Source organism: Enhydra lutris, unplaced genomic scaffold (assembly GCF_002288905.1).
Source record: "Enhydra lutris kenyoni isolate GAN:26980312 unplaced genomic scaffold, ASM228890v2 scaffoldscaffold12, whole genome shotgun sequence".
Taxonomy (NCBI): Eukaryota; Metazoa; Chordata; class Mammalia; order Carnivora; family Mustelidae; genus Enhydra; species Enhydra lutris.
In genome coordinates, this window is record NW_019154096.1 from 55,006,172 (window position 1) to 55,032,859 (window position 26,688).

The window sequence follows — 26,688 nt, forward strand, 5'->3', positions numbered from 1 at the left end:
CAAGCGTGTGTGTGTGTGTGCAAGCATGTGCGAGCGTGTGTGAGTGTGTGCCTGCTCCCGAGGGGAGTCTGTGTGGGCATGGCCCGGGCAGCTCCCGCCCCTGTCTCAGGCCACTGAGGCTGGAGGGGTGCACTCTCCTGCCAGTGAGGACAGGGGTTCCGCTTGCTCTACATCCACTGCTAGATGATGTCAAGTCTTTTAAATGTTCACCGTTCTGGAGGTTTTTTAAATTTGCATTTTTCTGAGGATGCACAAGGTTGTTAATGGATGTTTATTCCTTATAGCCAGTTCTTGTCTAGACGGCCGGTCAGGTGAGGCTGCCAGCTGAGGATGGCTGTGCCCTAGGGTATGGACTAAGTGTGCTGAGCACCAGAGGCCAGCAGGCGCTATCTAGTAGGAATGGGGAGCACAGAGAGCTCTGGCTCCGGACTCCCCACGGTCCCTCTGCATTGCTTGCTTTGCAGGATGCATGTGCCGCTGCCTGCCCCCCGCTGGAGCAGTGCCGACAGGTGAACAGAGGTGCTGGAGTGCCACCTTGTGGCCACCATACCAAATTATATGCTGTGCTGGGAAACTTAAAACCCAAACTTTCAAAAAGCCCATCCTAAAACAACCTAGGTGGCTTCTGGAAACCAGTCTCAAAACGGGAGGGGATACCTCCAGACACATCTGTTTTTGTGACCTTAGGCTTCATCTGCCACGTCACACAGTGTCCCGGGCACCCAAAGGTGTTACTACAGTTAGGAAGCCAGGGAAATGCTGAGGGTTCTCTTCATGTCCCTCAGCCTCCCCTGCCCCAGATGCATCTTCTCACTGTCCTGCTGTGGGGTTTTCAGCCACGTTCGCCAGCCTCCCCATTGTCAGCTGCTGACTAACATCGGTGTGAACGTGGGCCTGTCTAACCCCACCGAGTTGTGGCTTCTGTAAACTTGAAGGTGATCTGTTCTCGCTGCGGGTGAGGAGGCAGGGAGGGTCCTAACTGGTCCGGGAGGCCCTGGGTTCCAGCTGCAGTCTCAGTGCGTGTGGTCGGCGGCGGCCTTTGAGAGAAGACCTTGGCTTCCTCCTTACCGAAAGGACATAATAAGGTTACCTCGTGTACTTGGTAGAAGAGAATGTGGTGATACTTCCCCCTGCGAGTGCTCTGTAAGCTTGAGAGCACAGAGGAAATGTCGGTGTGAGAGCTGGGTGTTGAGCTGGGGACTGCTGTGCGGCCGCCAACCTCAAATCAGCCCCAGGTTAGCAGAGTCCGATTTAGAAGGTGGCTTTGAAAAGAAAAGTTAGAAGAGTAAGGATACAATCTTAGCAATCACTGGTTCTTGAAACTTAAACATTAGCCCAGTGTATACCGACCTGTGGGTTCACATAAAGGCAAATCCCACCAGAAAAGGAGCTGAGGAGCAGCCCCTCCTCTGCAGCAAAGCTGTGGGGCTGCAGCAGCCGCGCCTCGGGAAATGCCAGGAAGGAACAGGATGGCATCAATAGCATCGTACTTATTACAAAGCCCAGTATTTTACTTGACAAGTAGAATTTGGGTGTATTCATTGAGAGATACAGTTAGTGCCTTAATCTCAAGATAGCATTTATATTTATTAATGTTGATTGCCTAGAAGAATCCTACGGTAATAAGTTTCAAGACCTGCGCAACTGTGAGTCAATTACCCTGTAGTTTAAAAACAAAAGCAGAGGGGGCGCCTGAGTGGCTCAGTTGGTTAAGCGTCTGCTTTCAGCTCAGGGCATGATCTCCAGGTCCTGGGATCGAGCCCTCAGCTCAGGGCATGATCTCCAGGTCCTGGGATCGAGCCCTCCGTCAGGCTCCCTGCTCAGCGGGGAGTCTGCTTCTCCCTCTGCCACCCCAGTTCATGCGTGCTCTCTCTCTATCTCAAGTAAATAAATAAAATCTTTTTAAAATTAAAAAGAAAAGAACCTCCTCCCACCGCCCCTACCCACCCCCCCAAAAAAAAACCTGCCCAGGAAATAGGACTCCTGCCAGGGAGGGCGGTGTTGATTGGACTTTTCAATCCGATCGGCCTGTAGCGCTCTGGGTGGCAGCGATGAGGATGCCTTTGGTCCGCCATTCCCAAGAGACCTGTGCATAACATTCTTTAAGTACTTTCCTCTGATACTTTGAACTTCCGAAGTATTCCCAGACAATTCAAAATATCAAGTTAAAATGACAGCGAGACGAAGGATATCCGCGAGCTGAACAGCGACGGCTTGCCGCGGGCTCTGTGGGTGCGGGTGGCTTGGATCATGCTCTTGGGCTAGTTGACTAATTGAGCCCCCCTTTTCTGTGGCTCGTTGTGATTTAAATCCTTAAGAAGAGCACGTTTTTGAGCCATAAGCCCCAATAGAGTATTAATGGCTTAAGAGATTTCTAGGTTAGTAGAGAAGCATTTGAGTAGGATTTCTTCTGATTTCAGGCTCCCTGTATTCCTCTTCCTGGAAAGCACTGTGTGTTCCTTTTTAATTTCCATAATATCCTATAGGCTCTGGAATTTCCGGAACTGAATGCTCATAGTAGTAGAACAGGTATGCACTCCTGTGCCCCGAGTGCAGAGGTCTCCTTCCTTGCCTTTCGATGCGGTCTCACCCTGCTCTTCTCCATTTTTCAGTTCCTTTGTCCCTGTCTCGCACCTTTGTTGTCAGCAGAACAGAGTTGTTAGCAGCAGGTTCTCCAGGTAACTCTGCATGTTTCCTTTTCGTAATTCTTCCAGTTGCCTCCCTTGACACCCCACAGAAGCCCGGCTGGCCAGATCTGGTCCTTTGATGTGGTCCAGGCTGCAGTTCTGCTCGGAGGGCTCAGGCGGCACGTTTCCAGACACGGTGTTGAGCTGTGCGGGGGCTGGAGAATCCCACAGCAGGCGTGGGGCAGACTCCGGAGCCTGGCAGGCGACTGGCCTGTGGGTATGAGCAGCGCTGACCCCCCAGAAAGCTCACGCGATGGTGACCTGGGCCGTCACTAACCCCCTCCCCGGCGCACCCATACCGCTGACCTCGGGGTCTCCAGGGCAGCGCAAGGGGGCTGCTCTAGGTTCTTGGACCTCTGCCAAGTCAGGGCGTCCAGCGCTTGCAGAGGCCCTGGTGTTCTTGGTTCTGCTCCTTGAGTCTTTGTCCCAGCAGCCGTGTGAATGGGGCACTTGCGTCCCTGCCTCATCAGGCAGGGGGCCCCCAGACTCCTCCTGCCCCCCCCTCCAACCTGGTGCTGTGCACATTCCCTGCCGCCTGCTGTCGGGTGCCCACCCTGCACGAGGGCTGGGTCCTGCCTGCCTAATAACATCCACCAACCAGAAAGAAAGGCAAAGGTTTAATCTTTCTTTAATTAAAATTGCCGAGCTTTCGGTGGTACAGGTTTTCTGTGTTTATTACGTTCCACACAGCTTCTGTCTCCACATCTCTTGAAGTTGGCGTTTCCTAATCCAGGTTCAGCAGAATTCTCGAATGCTGATATTTTGTAAAACAGGCAAGACTTTCCCTAGAAAGAAGCTACTGTTCCCTCAAGTCTTTGCTCTGAAAAAGCTTGCGGAGTGTGGGGATAAGATCTTATTTATCGGCCTGTGTGAATCAAACCAGCTGGTGGGATAGACCTGTCTGTGCCCACAACACACACACGTATACACGGAAATACGCATTTGTGTATACGTATGTATGTTGGTGTTTTTCCTGCCCGTTCGGTTTGCCGGCATCTGCTACCCATTTAAAACATCACAGATGCTGAAGAAGAGTGACTTTCGGGTGACACTCATGAAATGTCATTTGTTGTTTTACTTTTTCCGTGGAACTAGAGATTTCTTAGATTTCTCTTTCTGATCCCCAAATAAATAAATAAATAAATAAATAAACCATTTTTTAGGTCCAGGCCTTCAGGATGCTGGCATTACAATAAGTGGAGGTTGAACAAAACCCGTGATTTCCAGCCTATTCCAAATGATGCTTGGAGGTTCCGATGGAGGAGGCTGGGAATGTTTCTTTACAGTATCTTTCTGGCTTACTCCTAAAAAGAAAGCATTCCTAGGTGAAGTAACTAAAAAGCAGGGGAAAAAAACGTGCTAAGAAGGCATAAGAGGAATTAAAATTGGAAATTTTAAAATCATAATTATTATTAAAATTTAGCACATTAACTTGGCTGCAAAATATGAGCCGAACTGGGGGCTGGCCACTTAAAGTCTTTATTCTCCTTGGTCTCACTGTGTGTCGACAAAAGGCTGGTTGCACTGGGTCCCTGTCACACTCACTGCTGCAGAAGGGGGTCCCAGAAAACAGGGTCTCCCTCCCCAGACTGTGGCTGGGATGCTGGGCTGTGGGTTCCTGGGAAAGGCAGGGGCTCATCTCGCAAAACCAGAGGGCAGTGGGTTGAGAGGAAGCAGACTAGGAGTCTAGATACCTTGAGAAAACCAGAGAAATTGCCCTGTAATCCTCTTTGGGAGGAAAGAGCAGGAGACTCAGAAGTAAGGCCTCTGCCGTCTGTGTGCGGATGTAGTCTGATTAGTAAGCAGAGCGCCCTTGGGACGTTTGGGTTTTTTAACCTTTTACATTGTAACACACAGAAGTAAACACTGTCCATAGAAATGGTGATGTGATTTGGGGTTAAAGCCCAGGGATACAGTGGGGTCCTTGTTTCAAAGAACGTTTCCATCTGTCCACCCGAGCGATGCTCTCACACATATAGAAAGGCTCGGACCTGAGGGTGGGCGCCTAGTGGAGAGACAGGGATGAGGCAAACAGGAAGTAGAACAATGTTAACGAGGCTTCTTGATGGGATATTTGTGAGGTGTCAGGTGTTGTGCTAAGCACTTTATACGTTCTCCCCTTTGGAATCCTCCTCAGACTTTATGAGGCGGGAACTAATACCCATCTTCTATAGGGTTGGGTCATCTGATCAAAGTTCCCTTCTGCCAAGAGAAAACGTGATAAATTATTCATTTGCCTTGTTCTCTCAGAAGATAAGTGGAAGCAACCAGAGGAATGGCTACTCTGAGTTTAATTCTGAGCAGTAGAAAGTCGGACAAGATCGTAGGGGAAGTTGCGCTGTGGCAGTTTGAGGAGAAAGGGAGCACTCCCTGTGAAGTTCACGGAGTACTTACCGTGTTTTGTTCTGGTCGTCCTATTTTAAGAGGGACATTTATGACAGAAAGGATGTCAAAGTATTTGGCTGGACAAGAAGAGGCCGAAGGAGAACACAGCTATCTCCAGGCTTTTCAGGGCTCCTTCAAGCAGCACAGGAGTGGTGGTCCCTCAGTGGAGCTCTAGGAGCGGAGGGAGAGACCGCCATGTCAGTCTGAGGGGAAGGAGAGACCGCCAGCCATGTCAGTCTGAGGCAGTGATTTTCACGGGCATGATGAGCGACGTGGAGGAGTTGAAGGGCAGGACCAGCCGAGGGCCAGCTCCTCTGTGGGAGTATCGGTCAGGGGTGTACTGTGAAGACGGACGGGCCTGATCTCCATCAGAACTGGTCCCCTCCAGTCCTGTGACATTACGCAGGCCAGCACCTGTCCCGTGTGAACACCCCCTTAATATATGTGGTATAGATTTGATAGGAAAGCAAAAATGGAGGATGCTTTGACAAGGGTGGGGTGGGTTTTATTTTCAACAAAAATGTGTGTTAGGAGCTGCCTTTGAGAGCAGCAGCACTGGACTCACTGAGTTTCCTTGCACTTTGTTTTAACGGACGAACCGACACTGCCCATCCCATCAAGGACTTCCCCTGCACCGATGGTCCCTTAAGCCTTTTAAGAGCTTTTAAGAGTTTGGTGTTCCTGAACTGCTGAGACCCCCCGGGCTGCCTGCTGGGGATTTCGTGGGGGTCGGGGACAAAGATAATAGGTTCAGCTGGCGGGTGGGTTATGGAATGAGCAGACAGAACTCTTTCGAGAGCTCTTTTGATCCCTTTAAAACACAATGATTTACAGACATTCTCCAGAGTACTTTGCTTTTGCTTCTGGCAAAATAACAAAGTGCTGCTCTCCCATGCCCCATGTTTTCTCTCCGGGAGCTTCTGTGTCTTGGGGAGGCTCACAGGTGCGGTCAGAGCCTCGGGAGGACGGTGTGTGTGCACGAATGGGGCTGAGCAGGGGAACTGAACAGACCCCGGGCTGACCGGGGTTTTGGGGGGCAGGGCCCTCTAGGTGGTGAGCTGTACGGTGCTCGGGTGTCTGGTGTAAGTTGATTGAACTGGTCTGTTAATTACTACTTTTTATTATTTGGAAAGTTAATAGCCAACATTGTTGGTTCTCTCTACCTCGCTTAATAGGTTCTGGGCTTCGTTTTCTCCTTTTCTAGGTGAAAACAAGTCGCCTCCTCGTCCCTGTGCTTTGAACCACTCAGACTCTCTGAGCCGAAGCGACCGGATTGACGCTGTAACGCCGACCCTGGGGAGCAGCAATAATCAGCTCAACTCTTCGTTCCTCCAAGTCTACATCCCTGACTACTCCGTGCGGGCCCTTTCCGACCTTCAGTTCGTGAAGGTAAGAGGAGAGCGCGTGGGTTGGCTGGGCCTGGCCACTGGGGGTGACCTTCCACGGCAAGCTGTCCGGCGCCCCAACCCTGCCCCCGGGGCTTTCCCTTTGTCACTTGGGTGTCCCACCTCTGGCTCCTGCACCCAGCTGAGACGCAGGCCCGGGAGAACATTCGTCTCTCTGGCTCTGTCAGAATGGCTGCCAAGTCAGGTGTGAGAGCTGGAGAAAGAAAAAGAATAAACCCTTTTCAGCAAGTCTTCGTGAGCTCTGACTCTCATGAGTCGGGGCGGTCCCGGAAGGGCTGAGATCCAAGACCCTGAAGACTTGCTGAGATGGGGTGGGAAGAGCCCTCTGCCTCTCTTCTGCCCCGAGACAGGGTTCTTGTCTTAGTCTGGAATAGAGACGTCTTCTGAACCAGAGAACGAGCCAGCTTCAGCTGATGGAAGCCTACCTCCATCTTCCAGTCTCTGTGAGATTGTGGGACGAAAACTTGGGCATGGCTTCTATCAGTAAAAACTGACTTGTTCGCCAGAGTCCACTCGAACTTGAAAAGTGGCTCAGTTTATATTTGAGAGTGAAATTTTCCTAGAAAAACTAATTAGGCCCTCTGGGGGACTTTAATATGTAATATGAGGTCGAGACAAGAACTCCTAAAAAATAAGCGTTCTCTTGGTTTGTCTTCCGTACCATCTTCTGGCCCCAGATCTCGAGACAGCAATACCAAAATGCCTTGATGGCATCCCGGATGGACAAAACTCCTCAGTCTTCAGACAGTGAAAACACTAAAATTGAATTGACTCTTACGGAGCTGCACGACGGGTTGCCAGACGAGACCGCCAACCTGCTCAACGAACAGAACTGTGTGACACACAACAAAGCCAACCACAGCCTGCACAGCGAAGGGGCCATCTAGGGCGCCCCCCGCCGCCCCTCACCCCCAACTCCCAAGGCCCCAGGCCAGCTGACCGTGAATCCCATTAGTGTGAGCTTGTGTGCCATGCTGCCTCCCGCAACATCCTGAGACCAAAGACTTTGTCCCCTTCCCGGAAGCAGCGGCGGAGGATGGTGAGGGCAGGAGGGGAAACGAGAGGTGTGACATCAACGGCTCGGGCGTGGCATTCGAGATTTTTGGAGATGAACTTCTTCCACCCAAATAGAATCATGTTTATTTTTTCAGTTGTACCTTTTATCTTTATTCACTCTCCTCCTTCCTCAGTTTGCATGAAGTTGGAAATTGTGGCAGTTTATTAATTTTTTTCCCCAAGAGATCATGTTTTCAAACAGTGTCTTTTGCAGAGTTTTACGTTGTTCTGTCTCAACTCTGCCGTGACTCCGTGATGGGACCCGAAGGGACTCGCTCCACCCGCCGGCGGCCTTGCCAGCCTTGCCGGCCCTCCTCAGGAGGGGCACGCCTGCTCCGTGCCCAGTGGGTGTCGCTGTGGAACTTGAAGGATGAATGAAGAAAACTGTGGCTGCGGACCTGCCAAGTCTGTCCCACTGTGGGGCGGAGCCTGTGCGGGGCCGCGGTCGCCTCTGTGAGCTCCGTGTTGTTTTAAGTTAATGTCTAACCGTGTCCCTTTCCCTCAGAAAGGTTTAACATTGGCCTGGAATGTGATTTTTTTTTGCTCCTACTCTAAGGAATTTTTATCACCAAAATGAATGTTAATGAATTTGAAACCCATGGTTTATCATTGGCAAGAGGCAAGGTGACTTCATCCCGCAATTCCTCCAGCCTGGATTCTCCGGCCCGGCCAGGCCGCCTCCCCGGCCCGGCGCCCCAGCCTCCAGAGCGCCGCCACCCACCTCCCCATCCTTGCTCTTGCTGACCCAGGATGCTGCTACACAGATGCCAAACGGAAATCTTCCACGGGGCCTTTGAGTGACCGCGTGGTACGGAGTTCAAGCTCCTCCCTTTCCCACCGGGAAATGTCATTGACCGGAAAGGAGTTGGGCCCGGCCAGCTGCGCTCTGTGCTCTGAGCCCAGAAGGCGTTTCCAGACCCAGGTGTTTAAAGGAGGGAACTTTGGGGACTGCCAGCCCCTGCCCCTCCTCCCAGGGAGCTCACTGTCCCTCTTCCCCTCTGTCCCTGGGCTCCTAGGGCCCAGCGGTGGCTGTGCTGTGTTCCTCGCCCGAGGACCTCTGTGCCTCCCACCTCAGATGCAGCCCACGCCGGAGAGGCTGCCTGTCCAGCCCTGGGTCGGTTTGGCCCCAAACAGGGATTCAGAAACCAAATGTGTGTTGTGGCCATTTCGTGTGTGTCTCCGCCTTATTTTAATACCAAATTCATCACGTGTAGTGAAATTAATGTCAGGAGGTACTTCTTGAGTGACCGAGTTCTTAACTCTCTTACCTGTCTTAAGCGTTAGCCCGAGGGATATGTGCATTTTGTTGACAGCAGTCACTGGTACACTGAATTCCCGAGCTGAGGTCGTACCGGCCGCCTTGCGTGGGTAGGAAGGCTGCTCCGTGCCGCCTCCAGTCACTGGCCGAGAAGATAGCATTTTCTCCACTGGGGCTCACTCATCGAGGGGAAGCCCCGGGCCAAGCAGCAGTTTCCTTCTCCCTCCTCAAGGTAGGAATGTATCCCCCAGGTTGGGCTCTGGGCGGACGGGAGCTGGGGTTGGGGAGTCACCAACAACATGCCGGACTTGGTGGCTCCAGTGTCATAGGCACGTTTACCACAGTATTTCCTCCAGGATGTCCATCCTGAAGGATCTTCCTCATCAGGTGCCATGCCCCTAAGGGTCACAGGGGCACCCCCTAAGGGTGTTGAGTGGCGAGCCGCTGGCCCCCCACCTGCCACGTGCGCTGGTTGGAGCCCCTGCTGTTCAGTGGCTTAATGTTAGTGAGACCCCACACGGCGAGCTTCCCCTTCTAGAAACCGATCCATCCAAGTTAAAAGGTCTCAGCTTCTAAGACGCATCTAGCTGAGCACAGCCCCCGTGCGGCGTGGGAACAGGGACTATTCCCAGGGTGCGTAGAAACGAGCGTTCCCACTAAGGAAGTGAACCCTGGGTCTCGCAAGAGGACTGATCCCCAACAACCACACTCCTACTCCTGGTGTGGATGGCGCTGGCCTTCCTGGTGGTTTGGTGGAGCCTGACCTGCCACACCGTGGTTCCTCTGACTTGCAGGATCTCCGCACCCCCTGCCCCCATCCTCTCTCCACTGATCTGCTTTTCCATACATGGCCATCTCACGGTGCCTTGCTCCTGGAAGGAGCTTCTGGAATCAGAGTTAATGTGTTGGGTCTTTTTCAGAGCCCCTCCCCCTTTCCTTTGTGAATCCTAAAGCTCTGTGAGAGGCCAGGGATTCCAGCTGCTGGCTCCTTGACTTGAGCGTGAAGCCAAGAACTTGTCCCCATGCTTGTACCCACTCCGTGTGGCGGCTTTTTGAGATGTCTGCTGAGAAGTGCTGGCAGGGGGGCTCCTAGAGGACGAAATTTTAGCCTCCCAAGATGGTATTTATTTTCTCCACACCACTCTTTACCTTGCATTATTCATATTTATAACAACAGGGAATTGAAAACGATTCCTGGCTGTAATTCCATCTGCTTTGGGGGAAGCTCAAGACCCTTCAGATCACACTCACTGTCTTGAGTGAACAGATTGATCAGATTCTTCTCCCAGGCCCTACTTTCCCTCTGGAACTACCTTCAGGCCGTCGAAGGAGAAATGCTGGCTCGTGCTTCACCGGGCAGCACGATGACTTTGGCTTAGAAGTTCTGTGCAGCCCCATGTCTATGAAGGGGGCAGGGTCCGGCAGAGAAGGACCATCAGATATTGAGATCTCCACGTGCAGTGGCCAGTTCTTAGAATTGCACCATGACTCCATCATCCTGTCCTGGAGCTGCTGGCTCTGTAAGTGCGGAGGGGGCTGGGCTGTGGAGCAGAGGCGGGTGCTGGGGTCTTGAATGCTGCTGGAGCCCCCCGTTGTCACACCCAGCGCCTGTCTGCAGTGGCTTCCATGGCCCCTGCTTGGAGCCCTGGCTCTGTGGGACCAGGCAGGGCCTCCTCCTGCTTCCGGCCACTGTAGCATCCCAAAGGTTCCACCGGAGACTGGATCCCTAGTATCCAGACGTTCCGAGGACAGTGGGCTCTGTCTTTATAAGTGAGGGGATTTTTTCCCCCTACTCCCTACAGGTTCTTTCTATTCCATGTATTCATCAGGCAAATCAAAAATCATATATTTAAACTTTTAGGAAAACAACATTAAGATTTGTATGTACATGGATATTGGGGTGCTAGTCAACTAGTTTAAGTCTTGGTTCTTATATGATTTGCATTTCAGAGGGCACACCACTTTACTCTGCTCTTCCCTCCCTCCCTCCCTCCCTCACCTAACGGGAGAGAGCTTGGTGCCCGTGCTGATGAGATTGGGTTCCCCACGTGGGAGGAAGTAGGGCACCATGCCATTTTCTAATGTTATTTTAAGGAACTTCTGTGCAAAGGCTAAATGCAGAACTCCACATGAATATGGAACATGAACTGTGAATAGACTACTTACCTGTGCTATCCCCAGTACCATCTGACTGAAGGACCAGCTTTTCCAAGTCTAGGAAGATACTGGTAGAAACAAGTAGAACTACATTTTCGCTAGGAATGGAAGTAATAGGAATTTGGGCTAAGCAGGGACCACAGACTTCTGCTCTCACACTCTCTCAGGTTGAGGAGCAGACTGAAGGAGGCCCTGGCCGCTGGAGCCTTTGTCCTAGGTGGTCAGAAGTCAGAACAAATCCTAACGCCCGCATCTTCTGAAAACCAGCCAGCCATCTGTGGCCCTCCTTGCCTGTCCTGGGCCAGGCTCCCAAGATTCCTCCAGGGTTTGCCAGGGGGGAGCCCCAGCAAAAGACTTACCTGGGCTGGGGCAAGAAGGGGGCCTAACAAAGCAGCAGCTGCCAGGGTTGGCTGGCTTAGCACACACCGCATGACCCAGGTTCTCTGATGGCGGGAGCAACAAGAACAACTCCCCTGTCGGTTTTGACTCCAGAGATGGGTTTTTCTTGCAGGGGGTTGAAGGAGCTGGCAAGTCAGGGTGCGGAGGCTTCTGGGGCGCTGATACGGTTTCTGAGGACACAGTTTCTGGGTTGGATTTGGTTCCACTGTAGGCTCTGGGCTAGTGGCGTTTCTGCCCAGCGAGGAAGGACCTCGGTGTGAGTTAATAGATTAATCCAGAATTAGGAGGGATATAGAGAATTAAGTATGAAAATGGTTTGGGGTGAGTCAGAAACTTTCCGATGTAAATTTATCAATGAGCAACCTACTCAGTGGATTTTTATATCTCAGGGCCATTTACAGATGTTTTATCTTTTTGTATTTCTTTTGTATTCAAGTGGGCTGAAGAGAGATGAGTTCAGAGAACTCTAAGATGAGGTTCATTTGCCTCCATCTGAGGGTGAGTGGTGTACCCTTGCCAAGTTTGCTGATGTCACTGTCCCTCAAGGCTTTTTCCTGCAGTGAATGCTTAACTTGCTGGTTGTCCTGCCCTGTCTGAAGGTTCCAGAGTCCCTGGTCAGCCCAAGGGACAGAAGGAGGTGATGGCAGTTCTTAGCAACTGCAGGGCTTGGAACAGCTTTCCTCCCGCCATCTTGGACTGGGGACTTTCTTGGCTTCTTAGACCTTTGCGGTTGGCTCAGCACAAGTAAGCTTTCTGTCTCTGTGTGCTAGAGCCACTGACCTCCTTTCACTAGAATTGTTGTAAATATCTTTTGATGGGAAATACCAGACTGTACTTGAAGCAACAGAGACACAAAGGTCCTAGTAGCAAGACAGTAAAGTTCTAGGACTTTGTATACCAAGGTTTTTATGTACACAGCTCCAACATGTACTATAAGAAAGACTTGAGTTAGTACATGTCTTTGAGTTTGAATACCACTTAGGTAGAGTTTAAACATGAACTGGAAGAACGGCTTGCCTTGCCTGGCAGGGTATCTTCTGGTGTTTGCCCACATCTGACCAGCACGGATTCCCTTGGGAAGTGATGCTTTTGGGGCCAGATTCTTCTTCAGGGTTACCTTGGAGAGAATTCTTATATAGACCTAGTGGGGTTTGGGTGCCTTCCCTTTTTGTTGAAGGTCCAGGCCCCTTAGTATCCAGAGCTGGTCTCAGGGTCCCAGAGCAGAAAGGAGTGAGAAGGAATAAGGTCTCAGGACTCTCATTCCCCCGAGAGCCCCAGACTAGCTTCTGATTTGTTATTCTGCGTGTCCATGTCTGAAGTCTACTGTGAAGGTGGAGTGTATCAGTCCATTGACTTCTCTTATTTCTGGAGTCTTTTAAATCTACAAATGTATATGCTTTATTTTATATTATTATTTATTATGTACATATGCCTCTACTGTTAGTACATTGTGACGAAGGTATTTCCTAGAGCTCCTCATCCACGGAGCCTAGGGTTCTCTTGTCCCTTAAAGTGGGGGAGAAGGCAGTGGTTTTCTTTCTGTTTTTGTCATAAAGAGGTTGCTGCTCTTACGTCGATCCTAGCATCCCTGGCCCCTTATTATTGGGTGCGCCACTCTTCCCGACGGACTAGTGTTTGGGATGAGGATGGAGGCAGGTCTCCTACGTTATGGCAGGGCTCTCAAGTACCTCCGTGAAATACTTTAGAGGTTGCTTCCTGGTGACAGGGTCTATTCTCTGTAATGATACAGCATGGCTATGAGACCAGAACCTTCTTCCTCACTCCCAGCCTCCCAAGCCAGGTTGGCAAACTGGCCCCACAACAGTGATGGCCTCTAAATTCCCACCTTGGATTACAGAATCCATCTCTCGGGACCATGGAAGCTGCCTCCCCATCAGGGCTTCTAAGAGGACTTTTCATGGTTTTGAGGCCCAGTGTCAGCATTGCCTTGGCCCTCAGATAAGACCCCGCTCTGTGTCTGATTTTCTTCCTCCTCCGCCTTTACTGTGTCATAGTGGTGTACATTTCATGCTTTTCAGCAGTGAAGTTTTCCAAACACAGTATTCAGAGCTGTGTGAGTAAACCTAAAGAAGCACAAATGACATGTATAGGTTTCATGAGCTGATTGTCATAATGAATGCATTTTATAATTCAAATGATGTTGTAGATTTACAATCTCTCCTATTTATTTTGTACCAATTTATTTGTAAATTTTGTGATTGTTTTAAAAGGTTTTTTGTTCATTTCTATTATTCTATTTAGATAAAGGATGATTTTCTGTTCACCCTGCCAGCGGATGTGTGTTCCCTTCCCCCTTCCATCTATACACCACCCCACCGACCTCAGTCCCCTGCCCAATAGCATGGCTGTCCTGGTGACAAGGCTGGGATTGGTTGTCGGCATGGCAACACAGCAGGGTGTCTCCTCGGACACACACCACAGAGTCTTCTGTTGCAAGAGAGGGAAGCTAGCACTGTGCCTCCACCTCTGCCTTGGAGTCTGGTACCACCAGTTCCCCGGGGGGTGTTCTCCTTTGCAAGGATGAGAGTCCCGCCAAAGCATTTTAGTTAAGGACCCTGAGGGCATCCCCTCAAATTGTCCCACATCTGCCACTCAGTCACTAACAGAACACAGATCAGCTGGGCAAACGGCCAAGCTGGTTTTTTCCTAGGCAAGACCAGAGGCCTCCTTCCAGCCTCTCCACTGGCTCCTAAAGAGGAGTTCGGCCCTGTAGGTCCCCTGCTCTGTGAAGCCTAGGAGATGGGTGTGGTAGCTGGCACAGCGGGTTCACTCTCAAGTTAAACACGTCGGCCCGAGTGTGGGGAGTCGTGTTGAGATGCTCTTGAGGACGCGGTGGGCATCCACCTTCCCCGATGACCCAGTGTCGGGGTCCCCTTCCTCTTCCATCAGCACTGCTTTTCAAGTCTTCTGGGTTCCTTCTTAACTGCATCCCTCAGGTGCTACCAGACCCTGCAAATCTTCTGGTGGAGCTTCCCAGCCCCTTTGTGATATAGCCCTAGATCATGTCTTTCGGGAATCCTTTTTCCCCTCCACTCTTTGTCTCTATTTTACATTCAGCAGAGGATCGCGCTCTTGGTGACTGGTCCCTTATTTCCCCTGCTGTGTGGATTAACCACGATGTCTGCAGTCTGGTTGACTTACGCTTGCCCTGTGGATGGAGACAGTTCAATGAAGAACTGCGGGCAAGACTGGCTTGGAGACATGCCTGACCTAATCACCACGCCCCCCCTCTCCCATCATTACCCCCCATTTCTTGAAAGTAGAATGGGGTAGATCTGAATTCCAGTCAAGTGTTACCTTCTTAGGAGCCTGTTTGCTTTCCTCAGAAGCAGAGAAGAAAGCAGCAAGCAGGGCCAGGGAAGGAATCCTCTGTCCAACACATCAAGTCCTAGCCGTGCCTCTTTTTGTTGTTTTTCCTGCTTTATTCACTTTGTCCAGATGAGTCCAGAGTTCAAATCAGGAAATTCCTCAAGACAAGTAGAGGTGATTTTTCCTGCTGTTTAAGATGAGATTTTCCTAAGCTTTCCATCTGTATTGTGGGGTGCCCATGTGTCTGTTCTTCACTAAGCTTTGTCAGGAAGAAAGCTCTGGGGTTCCTATTTGATACAACCAGTTGTGTTCCCGGCACTTCTTGTCAACTCCGCACTTCTGAGGATGCGGAGCGTGACTGACCAGAGTCTTGTAGAGAAAATGGTACCTGGAGTTGAATTCTGAAAACTTTTTATATTTTTTTAAAATAATGCAATTTATTTAATAGGGACGGTTTTTTAGTAGAACCAAAAAAATTAGATTAGATGGCTGATGAACTCGTTTTGTTTTTTTTGGTAAGGCTGTTTCACCATTTTCCCTTCAAGATCCTCACATCTGTGCTCCTATATCCCAAAAACTAAAGGAATGGTTTATGGGACCCTTCCTCTGGTGGCATGCCGGCCCCCGGTGGATGACTCTAAGGCTTAAGGATGCAAGGGGGACGTTGCAGGACTTGTCAAAGTGCTTTTCCTGCGAGGAGATTTGGGATCATGAAGTGCTCAAACAGTAGGCCAACACAGGATGGGAATGTTTAGACTGAGTTAGCTTCCTTACTACAATTCTGCTGTATCATGGACTTGAGGGCAGTGAGTCCAAAAATGAAGTCACTTGCTTCAAAATACCATACCCACAAGTCCGATTACCTCTGGTGAGAATCCTCCCTCAAAGAAAGACTAGATATTTAATAAACTTTTTTTTTTTTTTTTGGTGTTGGAAAGGTTTGCTGGGCAAATACTTCCAAGTATCTCAGGAACTTGTGAGACTCAGAAGGACTATTGCTGTTTTTCACGGGAAGAACGTGCACTCAGCCACTTGGGCTCCAGTGCCTGTGGCGAAGTTTATCTTGGCCCAGACTCTTCAGGCCTGTTTATAGCCCCCGCCAGGCATGGATTTGGGAAGAGCTTAATGGGAGAGCAGACATTTGGGGACCTATTTGTGCTAATATGATTCATGAAACAATGTCTGACCTTTTTTTTTTTTCCTAGTAACAAAATGAGGCAAAGGGATCTTACTTTGTAGGAAGAAACATAGACCAGACCAAAAACTGGTGTAAATTAGAAAATAGAAAGTATTTAGACTTACAGAGTCCGCAAGCTTGAGATAAAATGTTGTGTTCCATTGGGAGGACTTTTTTGTGCAAGAGGTCTTCAGGGGAACTTTAAAAGACTGCATATATTTTATTTTTGAAATGGCATATCTTTGTTGGAACAAGTCAGACTGCTGTGGCTTTGGAATGAAGCTACTGTGTCTGATGACAGGAAAAAATGGGTGAGATTGCCGGGTTACAGAAAAAAGATGCGTTGTTCACTTTTTTTTTTTTTTTTTAGAGGACTTGCTCTTTTCCTACATGCTCAGCAGTGAGAGGACAGCGTGAAATGCTGGGTGCCGTTAGTGGAGGTGGAGGATGGGATGCTGTGGGGTTACTGGAAGTCCCCTGGCTCTGCTTCCTGGCTGCTGTGCGGTCCCCCCTGTTTGGTGGTAGTGTGTCATTTTTCTTCTGTTTTTAAGGCTGCTTGGTAGCTCCATGGTAGAGATTTCATTCTAAGGGCCTCCCAAAGTTGTGTATCATTCGAAGTTGTTCCATTTGAGAAAAAACGCTGAGAAGTGTCCTCATCTCCAGTCACCAAGATAAAAACGTCATGAGAAACCTAAGTACTGAGACACAAACTTCTAAACCAAGTGAGGAATTGGGCCATTGATGGTAAGGCACTAGCTGAACCATAGTTAACATTTTTCCCACCATCAAAGAAAGGTTAAATATTTTCCATAACACGGAATGTGTACAAGGCTCCCACCCTTTGTGCAGACTTAGATATGCACTTACTTGTCTCAGGCTATTTGTGGTGAATACGAGTATTTTTAAATGCTCTGGTAGCCTTGGAAAAACTTCAGGGCTTTAAAGTTGTTGACAAAATATTTCTTGAATAAATAAATCTGATTTAGAAATATCTAAACATGAACAAAGTACTTTTAAGTCTGACATGTCACTGCAAGTGGCTTTTTAAAGTAACTGCTTGGAACCAGTAACAGGACTAAGGGATTTGTAGCTCTAAGTTATTCTAGTTCTATTAAGAAGCACTTCTAAAAGCACCTTAGAAAGGGTAGCTCAAAGGGCTTGCTTTCTTATTTTAGGTCTCAGCAGAGCTATATGCTTATAGTCGGTGAAAATTTAAGGTCTAACAGAATACTAAACTTTCTTGGCTTTAATTTTTCTAAATATACTGACCATCTTTGTAGAGATGACTGGCGTTAAGTCCTCTTACAAGGGGAACCCAGCAGGGCTGTGGCCACCTGCTGGGTATGGCAGGGTCCCTGTCAACCCTGTACCTGCCTAAGATTGAGAGTTGAGTCTAGCACCCCAGAAGGGGTGTCTGGTGCTTTTCAAATGCCCAGGGAAGAGATTTTGAAGAGTTGGGAAATCCATGTTCTCATAGTCTAACATGCCTCAGTTTGAAACAGAGACACTTAGTTCAGCTTCCATAACTGTTGGCAACAGAGAAACTAACTCCCTTTCATATTTTAGTAAACCCAACTACCACTGCCCTGAGTGCCTGCCCCCTGGACCACCTAATTCCCTAGCACGCTCTTCTAACAGGAAAAATATGCAGAGAAGCAACACCCTGCTCTGATTCTTAGATGCTTATGGAATCCTAGCTCTTGAAAATAGATTTAGGTAGTCCTGAAGAAAACTCTGACCAGCAGCAGAATTCTTCCAATTTTGTGCTTTTTACTCCTCGATCTTTGGATCCACTGTCAGACGTGTGGCTAAAAAGAAACTCTTAAAAGATAAGATCTTGTGTGGATAACACAATACGAAAGTGTGGTAAATTAAAAGTGAAGTGCTCATGATGGTCCTTGCTCTAAAAGGGAAAATATGTAAATGTACTATGAGAAGTTAGGCCCTGAGCAACATCTCCATCTTGAATAATAGCTGGGGCAACCACAAACATAATCTCTAAAATGGGGACAGTATTTAAGTGCTAGTTGTAATAGCATTTGTAACCTGATTTTTATTTTTAGGATTTATTTGAGGGCGCACAATGCGAGTGCAGGGGAGGGGCAGAAGGAGAGAATCTCAAGCGGACTCCCCACGCCCCCCACTGCACCAAGCATGCAGCCCAGTATCAGGATCTGAGCTGAACTCAAGAGGCGGCCACTCAACCAACTGAGCCGCCCAGGTGCCCCAGTAACCGAATTTACTTTTAAAGTAGTATATATTCCTAAGGGCTAGTAGTTAGAATGTTTCTTGACATAACTTAATGTAAAGCCCATATACTGAAAGTGATAAGGTAATACAGTCTTGGCTATGTTACTGAACTGTGTTCCCTTCCTATAAAATCATTTTTAAAAAGCCTTAACCTCACAGTCCTATACCAAAAAACTTCTCACAGAAAAGCTGAGACCTCTTTAGGTACTGTAACCATTACGAGGCATGCCAGACTATTTCCTTTATGAGAATGTCAAACCTGATGTCACTAGCCAAACCTAAACCCGTCTGAAGATCAACAGTTACTACAGTTCTGCTACAGGAAGGGGTCAAAGTCAGTATTAGAAATATTATACTTTATTGAATTCTAGAGCAGCTAATCTACCCTCTGTGTTCACCAGTAAGAACGGAAGGAAGATCTGAAGGGTCACGGACAAGTCTACACTACTGCTGGAACGGCTGTAGGCCACTCTGCACCTGTGGGGCTAATACCCTAATGTGCACAGTAATGATCCATTCTGGTTCAAAACAAGAAGTGATTTCTCCTGGGATTCGGAATTTACTCACACCGATTGTGCCCTGTGCTCTAGTAAGGTTCTGACCTTACAGAGCCCTCTTCCCATCCTCTCAAGCTAGACTTTGAGCTCAGCAGTCCACCCTTGAGGATAGAGAAGGCTGGAGCTCTGGGTAGCAGGAGCCACCCTGGCCCAAACTAAGGAATTCACTCATAATGGAAGGAGGTTCCTCCTTTTCTTTTCACAGGGCTTGCTCCTTTGCCCTCTTGCAGCTAAATTCTTTCTATAGATTGATCCCAGATGAGAAAAAGACAGTTTCTGATAATAAGCATTTCTGCTATCAAAAAAAAAATCTAAGAGATGAAGACTTGTACCTCAAAACAGAATCACTCGCTGCAGTGCCTTCCAGACCAGCCCTACAGCAAACCAAATACTTACACAAGGCTGCTAAAGCCCCCAGTCTGCCCAGAGGCAGAGAGGACTCTTCAAAGCTTATAAAAGGAACCTTGGCCTTAACAGAAGACTACATTTGATAATGGAAACAATATATTTCTCCACTGATATACAATACTATATGATGCACTGAAAATTTCAGGATGGATGTTGGAGTAAGACAATTTGTAACACAACATCATTTTGGATCACCTCTTCCCATCACCCTTGCTCCACTCTGAGACTCTCCACCACCCCAGGTGTATCCAATGCACACTGAGGAAACAAGACAAGGAAATGGTGTCACAAGCCACAATGGAGCCATCTGCATGCAGTTCTGCCCGGCTTTACCCTCGCTTTCTTTCAATACAGACTCCATTACAATTTGAACCATCTGCAAAGAGTGCAAACAAAACTAAAAAGTATCTCTCTATGATTAGAATATTTTAAAGTCTTCAGAAACTTTCCAGATGTACCTTTGACAGAGCTCCCCCACCCACCGCTAGAACCCATCCTTTGTTCCTGTGAGTCCTGCCAGGCTTGTTTAATGGGTGCTCAGTTTTGGTTCTTATTCCTCCTTATTCTTCTTCCTCTTCCTCCTCCTCATCATCATCTTCATCATGGCAGTGTGTAATTTCCTGGGGGGCCAGTGGGAAGAGGTTGGGGGGCTTAATCTCACTAATCGACCGTGTCAACTGGTGCCGCTTGTAGTCAGTATCTTTGAAATCAACCGATGTGCGGTTCCGAGTGGCAAGAGGGGACTCCATTTCATTGATGTCTACATGTGTGTGTTCCACCGTTGACTCATGAGGCATCTAGAACAAAGTCAGAGGTTCAGAAAGCTGGTGGAGTAAAAACAGTTTCCTAAATCCTCACCCCTCCTTCTCCTGTGTGTTAGGTGGCTGTGCAGAAGCCTGTCTGCTGATCAAAGGCCCAGCCCATTCCGATACTGAACCATCTTCTTAGAACTACCTCAAGCTGCCTTATTCTCCTCTTCCACCCTTAAAACTGTCCAGATCATTATAGCCGGAAACAAAAGATGGGGTAGAAGATTCATAATTCACAGCAAACAAAAGTCCTAAACTATAGATCAGTATATATATAGATAGATAGATAGTAGCACTAATAAGAGAAACAGTTTTTATATAAATGCTAATGAAAGAGGAACATCTTCCCTACTCAAACTTTTAATGCAGTACGTTGCAGAGTAAAGTTATATCCTGTAACATTTGATCTTGATCCTACTTTCTCAGAGATGCCTTTTGTGCAACCATGTAACCTATTCATGGGCTTTTGTGCAGTAGAAAGGACGGACCCAGGAACACCTGGGTGGCTCAGTTGGTTAAGCAACTGCCTTAGGCTCAGGTCATGATCCCAAGGTCCTGCTTCTCCCTCTGCCTGCCAGACCCCCTGCTTGTGCTCTGACAAATAAAATCTGAAGACCTTTTTAAAAAACCCAAACTCTCCTGTGCCACCCCACAAACCTGGTTGCAGATCTTAGTCTTGAGTATATCTTAATTATAACTGGCCCAAGACTGTATTAACTCACCAAGACGTGGGCAGCTCTGAAGAGGTAGCTGAATGGATAATACAGCAGGTTGATGAAAGACGCTGCATAGAGATCAGCATATCGCATCACCTGACTGGCAAAGAGGGTCTGTCGGGAGCCACTGCGAAACAGGCTTCCCATCATCCCATAGCACATGTCCATGTCATGAGTTACTTTCTAAAAGAAAGGATTGAATTCAAATATTTACTGAGTGCCAGCTATGTGCCAACCCCTATATAACAGAAGAACTATAAAAAGAAAAACTTGATCTTCCAAGTTTTCTCCCGAATCCCATTTGGATACCTTAATACGTCTCTGGATGGAACTAATGTCTGGGCGCTCGTTGCTGCTGCTGTCAAGATGCCTGGAGATGAAAAGAAAACTCCATTAAAAATCTCTAGAAAAGATGTCTCTTACACCTAGGTAACTCCTAAAGAGGTAGAGGGGTTTTAGGGAAGAAATATTTGTCTTGAAAATGCAGAACTTACTTGTAGAGTTCAGCCAAGAAAATATCCAAGCTCTGAAGCTCTTCAAAAAGTGCTAAAGTTTGGACGGAAAAGAAAAATGTTTTAAGTAAAAAAGCATTCAGTTTAAAAGTGCTGCTAGAACTAAATCAAAAGGATGCAGATAGGATGGAAAAGAAAGCTACAGGTGAGTGTACAAAATGACTTCCTTCTCCTGCTTCAGGAAAACCCACTCCTGCCCTGTATGGGATCTGGCAGCAGATGAAAGCCATGATGTCTTCTTTAACTGCCTTTCCTCCTTTCAACACTGCCGGCTGCACCTCTCCAAGCGAGCGCAGACTCTGAGCTTACAAAGTGCTAATTCACACGCCGTCTCCGGTGTGCGGCAAACATCTGTTAGCTGTTCCATTTTCAGATCAAAGAATGAGGAGTAAATGAAGTGTCCGGAGTCACAAGTCTAGGAAATAGAACCACATCAACTAAATCTACGGAACTTCCTAGGTGGAAAGTTGAAAATGGGGATGAAAAGCTAGCCAGAGAATGCCACTAAGGACAAGCAACAGCCAGTATCTGTTGCATGCTTTCAAGGTGTTCCAGTCTTTCTCAACCGGGCTTCTCCAAAGAGAATTAAGCCCTAATGGATTTACTGTATATAACAAATGTTATCACTTTTGGGAGAAATGAAAATCATGCAAATCAATTTCTTGGTTCTGTGGCTCAGATGAGAAACCATGGCTGTTACTTGTATTTTCTTTATACACACATTACACCCCAGTTAAGTCTCAACGAAGTAGGTATTATCCTCCTTTTCACATCTGAGGAAACTAAAGCACAGGGTGTTCCAGAAACTTCTAAGGGCGTGAAGATATTAAGTAGTAAAGCTGGCGTCAGTACCTGAGGCAGTACCTTTCCACATGCTGTGGGTGATGCTAGCAAGGACTAGCTGGAGAGCTTACATGTCAAACATCTTTACATAACTAGACCTATACCTCAATTCAGCATACAGTTCAGAGAATACAATTTGGCCTCATTCCCAGAAGAGGGAAAAAAAAAAAAGACCTATTACCACTCAGAGCCATCAATGCCCCCAAATCACTGATACAGGCTTGTGACAGAGACTGGAACTAGAGGTGTGGTTGGAAAATATGGGACCACAGAGGAAAGTGGAATTCAGAGTTTAGTTGCTACAGTAATATAACTCAGGATAGCAACATTCTATGCTTAACTAGGAAGGAATTCAAGAAGGCGGAACAAGATAACCTCCCCTATTTCCTCAAATTCTGGAGTTCTATACCACACCTGGCTAGAGGGAAGTATTCAAATATCTTGGGACTACCTCTGCCCCTTTCTCCCCACATAAAAAGTAATGAGTTCATTAAAGAGGCCTGATACACAGCTGGTCCTTAGGATATAAAAGTAAGAGTAATGGTTCTTTACCACTCTTATCAGTCCAGACATGGAGCTCCTGTGCAAGTTCAGGAATCACCAAGAAAGTTCGCCACCCTTGCCGTTTCTTTGATTTTAAAATGTCTCCAAAAATGTGATCTCCAATATATAAAATGTCTTTGCCCTTGGCTCCCAACAGATCGCAGACTGTATCTGATGAACCTGAAACGATGGAACGAACAATGGGAAAACAAAAATGTCTCCACATTAAAAACCAGCATTTTAGGTACCATAACCATTAAATACTGTACACATTTTATTCTTATGCAAGGAACAGACTAGAAAAAGGGCTCACTTTTCATGAAGGCCTACCACTATTTTTCTTTCATCATTCCTTTTATTGCCTCTAAGGCAAGGCCTTCAGTTCCACTGTGTGAACCAGGCCTCTCAGTTACCAAATCCAAGAGCAACACAACTACGTCTCAGTTTTAGTGACTATAACCCTCCAAAAGTATCACACCATTTTCTCATCACAGATCTGACAATGTGGCTTTGTTCAACTATTTCTCACTGCAACAAAATCTGCATATCTGTGTCCATAAGGGCTCCCTGAGGATCCCTTTGAAAACTGCCTCAAATAGGGAAAAGGATGAAGAAAAATTGATCTTTTTAGGAAAATCAAAGACTCATTAAGTTGGGGCGCCTGGGTGGCTCAGTTGGTTAAGTGTCTGCCTTTGGCTCAGGTCATGATCTCAGGGCTCTGGGATCAAGCCCTGCATCAGGCTCCCTGCTCAGCTGGGAGTCTGCTGCTCCCTCAGCCCCTGCTCACGCACGCACACACTCTTTCTCAAATAAATCTTAAAACCAAACAAAAAAACCCACAAAACTCATTAGGTCATACTATCAGCTTCTCAACCCATTCTCCCTGACTCCTTTTGCGTGAATAGGTGACCGAAGCATTTACCTCCAGCAGACAATATCTTAAGGATGCTAAAGAGTATGGATCGCACTATGCCAGGAGGACACCAAAGCTTCCACAAAGGAGTCTGAACAAAGACTTAAACTAAATAAAGGGAAATCTGTGACTCACCTCCTGAGTAGACGATGCCATGCTGTAACGGGCCTGTGTAGGTACCAATTTTCAGCTTGCCAGTCTTCTGTGAGGAGAGAAGATGGGACTTTGTAATAATTTATTGTTCAGTCACAATTGCTACCCAAAATGTGATTTGGATAGGCAGCTAAATGAACAGCACTTTTGAATTATATTCTTTGGGGTTTATTTGGCTCTCTCAACTAAGATGTTTAAAACTTAGATTAAATTAAAAAAAAAAAAAAAGATATGGCTAATCAGTTAAACATACCTGTTTCCTTAGGAAGAGTAAGAGTAGGGAAAAGAGAAATACGAAGGAGAGGGGCTAGCAGACCGATCACCCCCTCGACTTACAGTATCCACCTGGCGTAGTACTGTGCCTTCTCCAAAAAAGAGTGGCTTCCGTGCATCTACCAAGATCAGGTCAAAGTAGGACTGCCATGGTCGATGGGAACTCCCAGGCTGATGAAGATGAGAAAGAGCAGAAGCCAAAACATCACTCCTAACCTTGAGGCACTAGTACTTAACCTCACTCAGATGTAAGGAATGTAGACATATTAAGTATACCCAGAAAATCCCACTCTTCTGTTAAAAACATTGTGTTCTATTATAAGCCACATTCTTTTGGAAGCAAGCAAGGTAAAAACATAAATTAACACATTTTAAATCATTTTATCTACTAGTTTTTTCACAGCAACTTAACATATGAAGGAAAGTGCTCACACTCTGAAATGGGCTAACAGAGGCACAAAGGGGACAAGGACAGATGCAAATTAATACTCAAGAGAGATTAAGAAAGAGGCAGATCAGCATTAAAACCGAAGTATACAAACTAACATGGAACTACTACTAGCAAATTTTACTGGTTATGTTCTCAGAATAACGGCTCATATTGCAGGCTTATCACAGCACTAACCTAGAAGTTATGCCCATTATTTCCATCCTGAAACAGAACCATGCTCTTAAACTTTTAAGGTCAAACTGAAGAGCAATGCATACTGTGCTTTTGGGCGATCTCAAAACAGATTTACTGATATTTACTCAGGCCTAGTAGTAAAATCCCTCAAGTATGTGACTAAGTTGCAATGAGTTTTCCTTAAATCTAAGTGTAGTCCTACTGCAGGAAAAAAGACTTCTCTGCTAAATATCAAAGCTAACTGTTCTCTTGGCACAGAACTCAGCAATAACTGAGACCAGTATCCAGAAGCTGTCAAGAATATATATATTTTCCAGGGACGCCTGGGTGGCTCAGTTGGTTAAGCGGTTGCCTTCGGCTCAGGTCATGATCCCAGCGTCCTGGGATCGAGTCCCACATCGGGCTCCTTGTTCTGTGGGGAGTCTGCTTCTCCCTCTGCCTCTGCCTGCCACTCTGTCTGCCTGTGCTCTCTCTCTCTGACAAATAAATAAAATCTTTAAAAAAAAAAAAAAAGTATATATTTTCTGTTTCTTTTAATCAGATATCTTCCTCAACCTGAAAATTCCTATCTTTGCCACACAAACTTAACAATGCTACATAATGTTATTCTGATCCCATACCACTAAATAACACAAATATCTCTCCATTTCTGTCTACCTGGTTTTCAAAATTCTAGCAGTTATACTATACTAGCTCCTGCATTATTTCTAACATTAATCAAGATTTCTAGATGAGTTCTGGCAATTCCCTTACTCTCAATATTCCAAGATGACTAAATGTATTATTACTATAAGCAATGGTCTATTAAGTTATATATAGTACCTTGGGGCCATGTGGGAAATCAAACAGGTAAGTCATAATTTTCTGGAAAAAAGAAATCCAACATAAGGTCCATATACTACTTTTGCAAAAGATAAAAAGCACCTTAAAAAAAAAAAAAACCCAAGTTTTTGATGAGCCATTTTTTTTTCAATAAAGGACTCATCACATTCTTGTTTCCTCTAAGTTTGAAACCGTAACAGCTGAAGCCAGAAATTACTGCTTCATCAAACAAAACGGACATTGTCGGTAAGACGTAGGCTTCTTCTGGGATGTATTTTTGTATACTTCGTCCACACACCCTTACCCAATTCTCCTGGAGGGCTGGAACATACATTTGGAATGGTATCTGAGGTAAGGGCACTGAGAAAACTACTGACTCATATGGGAATAACATACCTTGGCCTCTTCACTATTGTTCCTAGATTAACCAAACCAATGAGCCATTGGATTTGTTGGCTTTGTAAGACTGCTTACTCCAGATCACGTTTCTAAATCAAGATTTTATATAAAGTGAATCGGGCTGCATGGAGCTGTCTGCTAGTACTATAAACTTGTAACTGTCTTAGCAAAAATAAGATGAGGGCAAGGAGTTAAAGCAGTTTTTCTACATGCTTTAATCATGGTAAAAAAAAAATTTTAAGTTATATGGTAGTAAATTTTGAAGGCTATGAGTCAAAACATCTTTGCACCATCTACTGCTGTCTGGCTCCCAACAGCAGGGAGGGCATTTACACATGTACAATAAATAAATGTGTGACTTCTCAAATATAAATGCTGTACCACGGAGACACAGAAGCCATTTTAATCAGCACAAATGTTTTAAATAACCTCCAAATTAAAACTTTAAGTTAGCCAACTGTAATCAGGGAAAATAGTCAAATGAAACATTGAGAAAAATCGGAGAACCACTCTGATGTAGCCCTTATACTGTAGAAATTTTTTCACTCTGCTCTCAAAATGAAATGGCAAAAAACTACCCTCACTTAACAAACTACTGTCCTCAGTATCTTCACAGTTCTTTAGGCCAAAATAATTCTTCTGTAAAGACAAATAGGAATATTAAGCACTTACATCTGTATACTTATAGTCACTGTTGGTGGCAAGAAACACTTTCCCTACTTCCTTCATTCGGCTCAGAAGCAAAGGCAGTTTTCCCTGCAATGTAATATGATTATGAGTGAAACACTAAAACACAAATACATACTCATTTACACTTGGACTTTTGTCCAATGGAATAAGAACAGAGGATGCCCTTCAAGGGTTGGTTGGTTTCAGAATTTTATATTTAAAAGACCACATTAGGGGCACCTGGGTGGCTCAGTGGGTTAAGCCTCTGCCTTCAGCTCAGGTCATGATCTCAGGATCCTGGGATCGAGTCCTGAATCGGGCTCTCTGCTCAGCAAGGAGCC

At 46.7% G+C, this 26,688-nt stretch overlaps 2 protein-coding genes across 6 annotated transcripts in view; one reads left to right on the forward strand and one right to left on the reverse strand.

The window, feature by feature from the left end:
- LOC111144903 (cyclin and CBS domain divalent metal cation transport mediator 2) overlaps nt 1–8,317 on the forward strand; it is a 139,368-nt gene extending 131,051 nt beyond the window's left edge. The window contains exons 6-8 of one of the 3 annotated variants that reach the window (XM_022499497.1): nt 2,613–2,678; nt 6,277–6,461; nt 7,156–8,317. In XM_022499497.1, the coding sequence (XP_022355205.1) occupies nt 2,613–2,678; nt 6,277–6,461; nt 7,156–7,365 (461 nt within the window). In that variant the 3' untranslated portion in view covers nt 7,366–8,317. Of the gene's footprint in view, nt 1–2,612; nt 2,679–4,431; nt 4,486–6,276; nt 6,462–7,155 lie in introns of all 3 variants that reach the window. The other 2 variants (XM_022499498.1, XM_022499499.1) reach the window with 2 other exon arrangements.
- A 10,129-nt stretch (nt 8,318–18,446) lies between these two features.
- LOC111144716 (5'-nucleotidase, cytosolic II) overlaps nt 18,447–26,688 on the reverse strand; it is a 90,963-nt gene continuing 82,721 nt past the window's right edge. For all 3 annotated transcript variants that reach the window (XM_022499158.1, XM_022499157.1, XM_022499159.1), the window contains 9 exons: nt 26,351–26,434; nt 25,280–25,321; nt 23,896–24,003; nt 23,542–23,608; nt 22,503–22,673; nt 21,090–21,141; nt 20,905–20,965; nt 20,602–20,778; nt 18,447–19,867 (listed from right to left, as the gene is read on the reverse strand). In XM_022499158.1, coding sequence (XP_022354866.1) covers nt 19,631–19,867; nt 20,602–20,778; nt 20,905–20,965; nt 21,090–21,141; nt 22,503–22,673; nt 23,542–23,608; nt 23,896–24,003; nt 25,280–25,321; nt 26,351–26,434 — 999 coding nt within the window. In that variant the 3' untranslated portion in view covers nt 18,447–19,630. The remainder of the gene's footprint in view (nt 19,868–20,601; nt 20,779–20,904; nt 20,966–21,089; nt 21,142–22,502; nt 22,674–23,541; nt 23,609–23,895; nt 24,004–25,279; nt 25,322–26,350; nt 26,435–26,688) is intronic.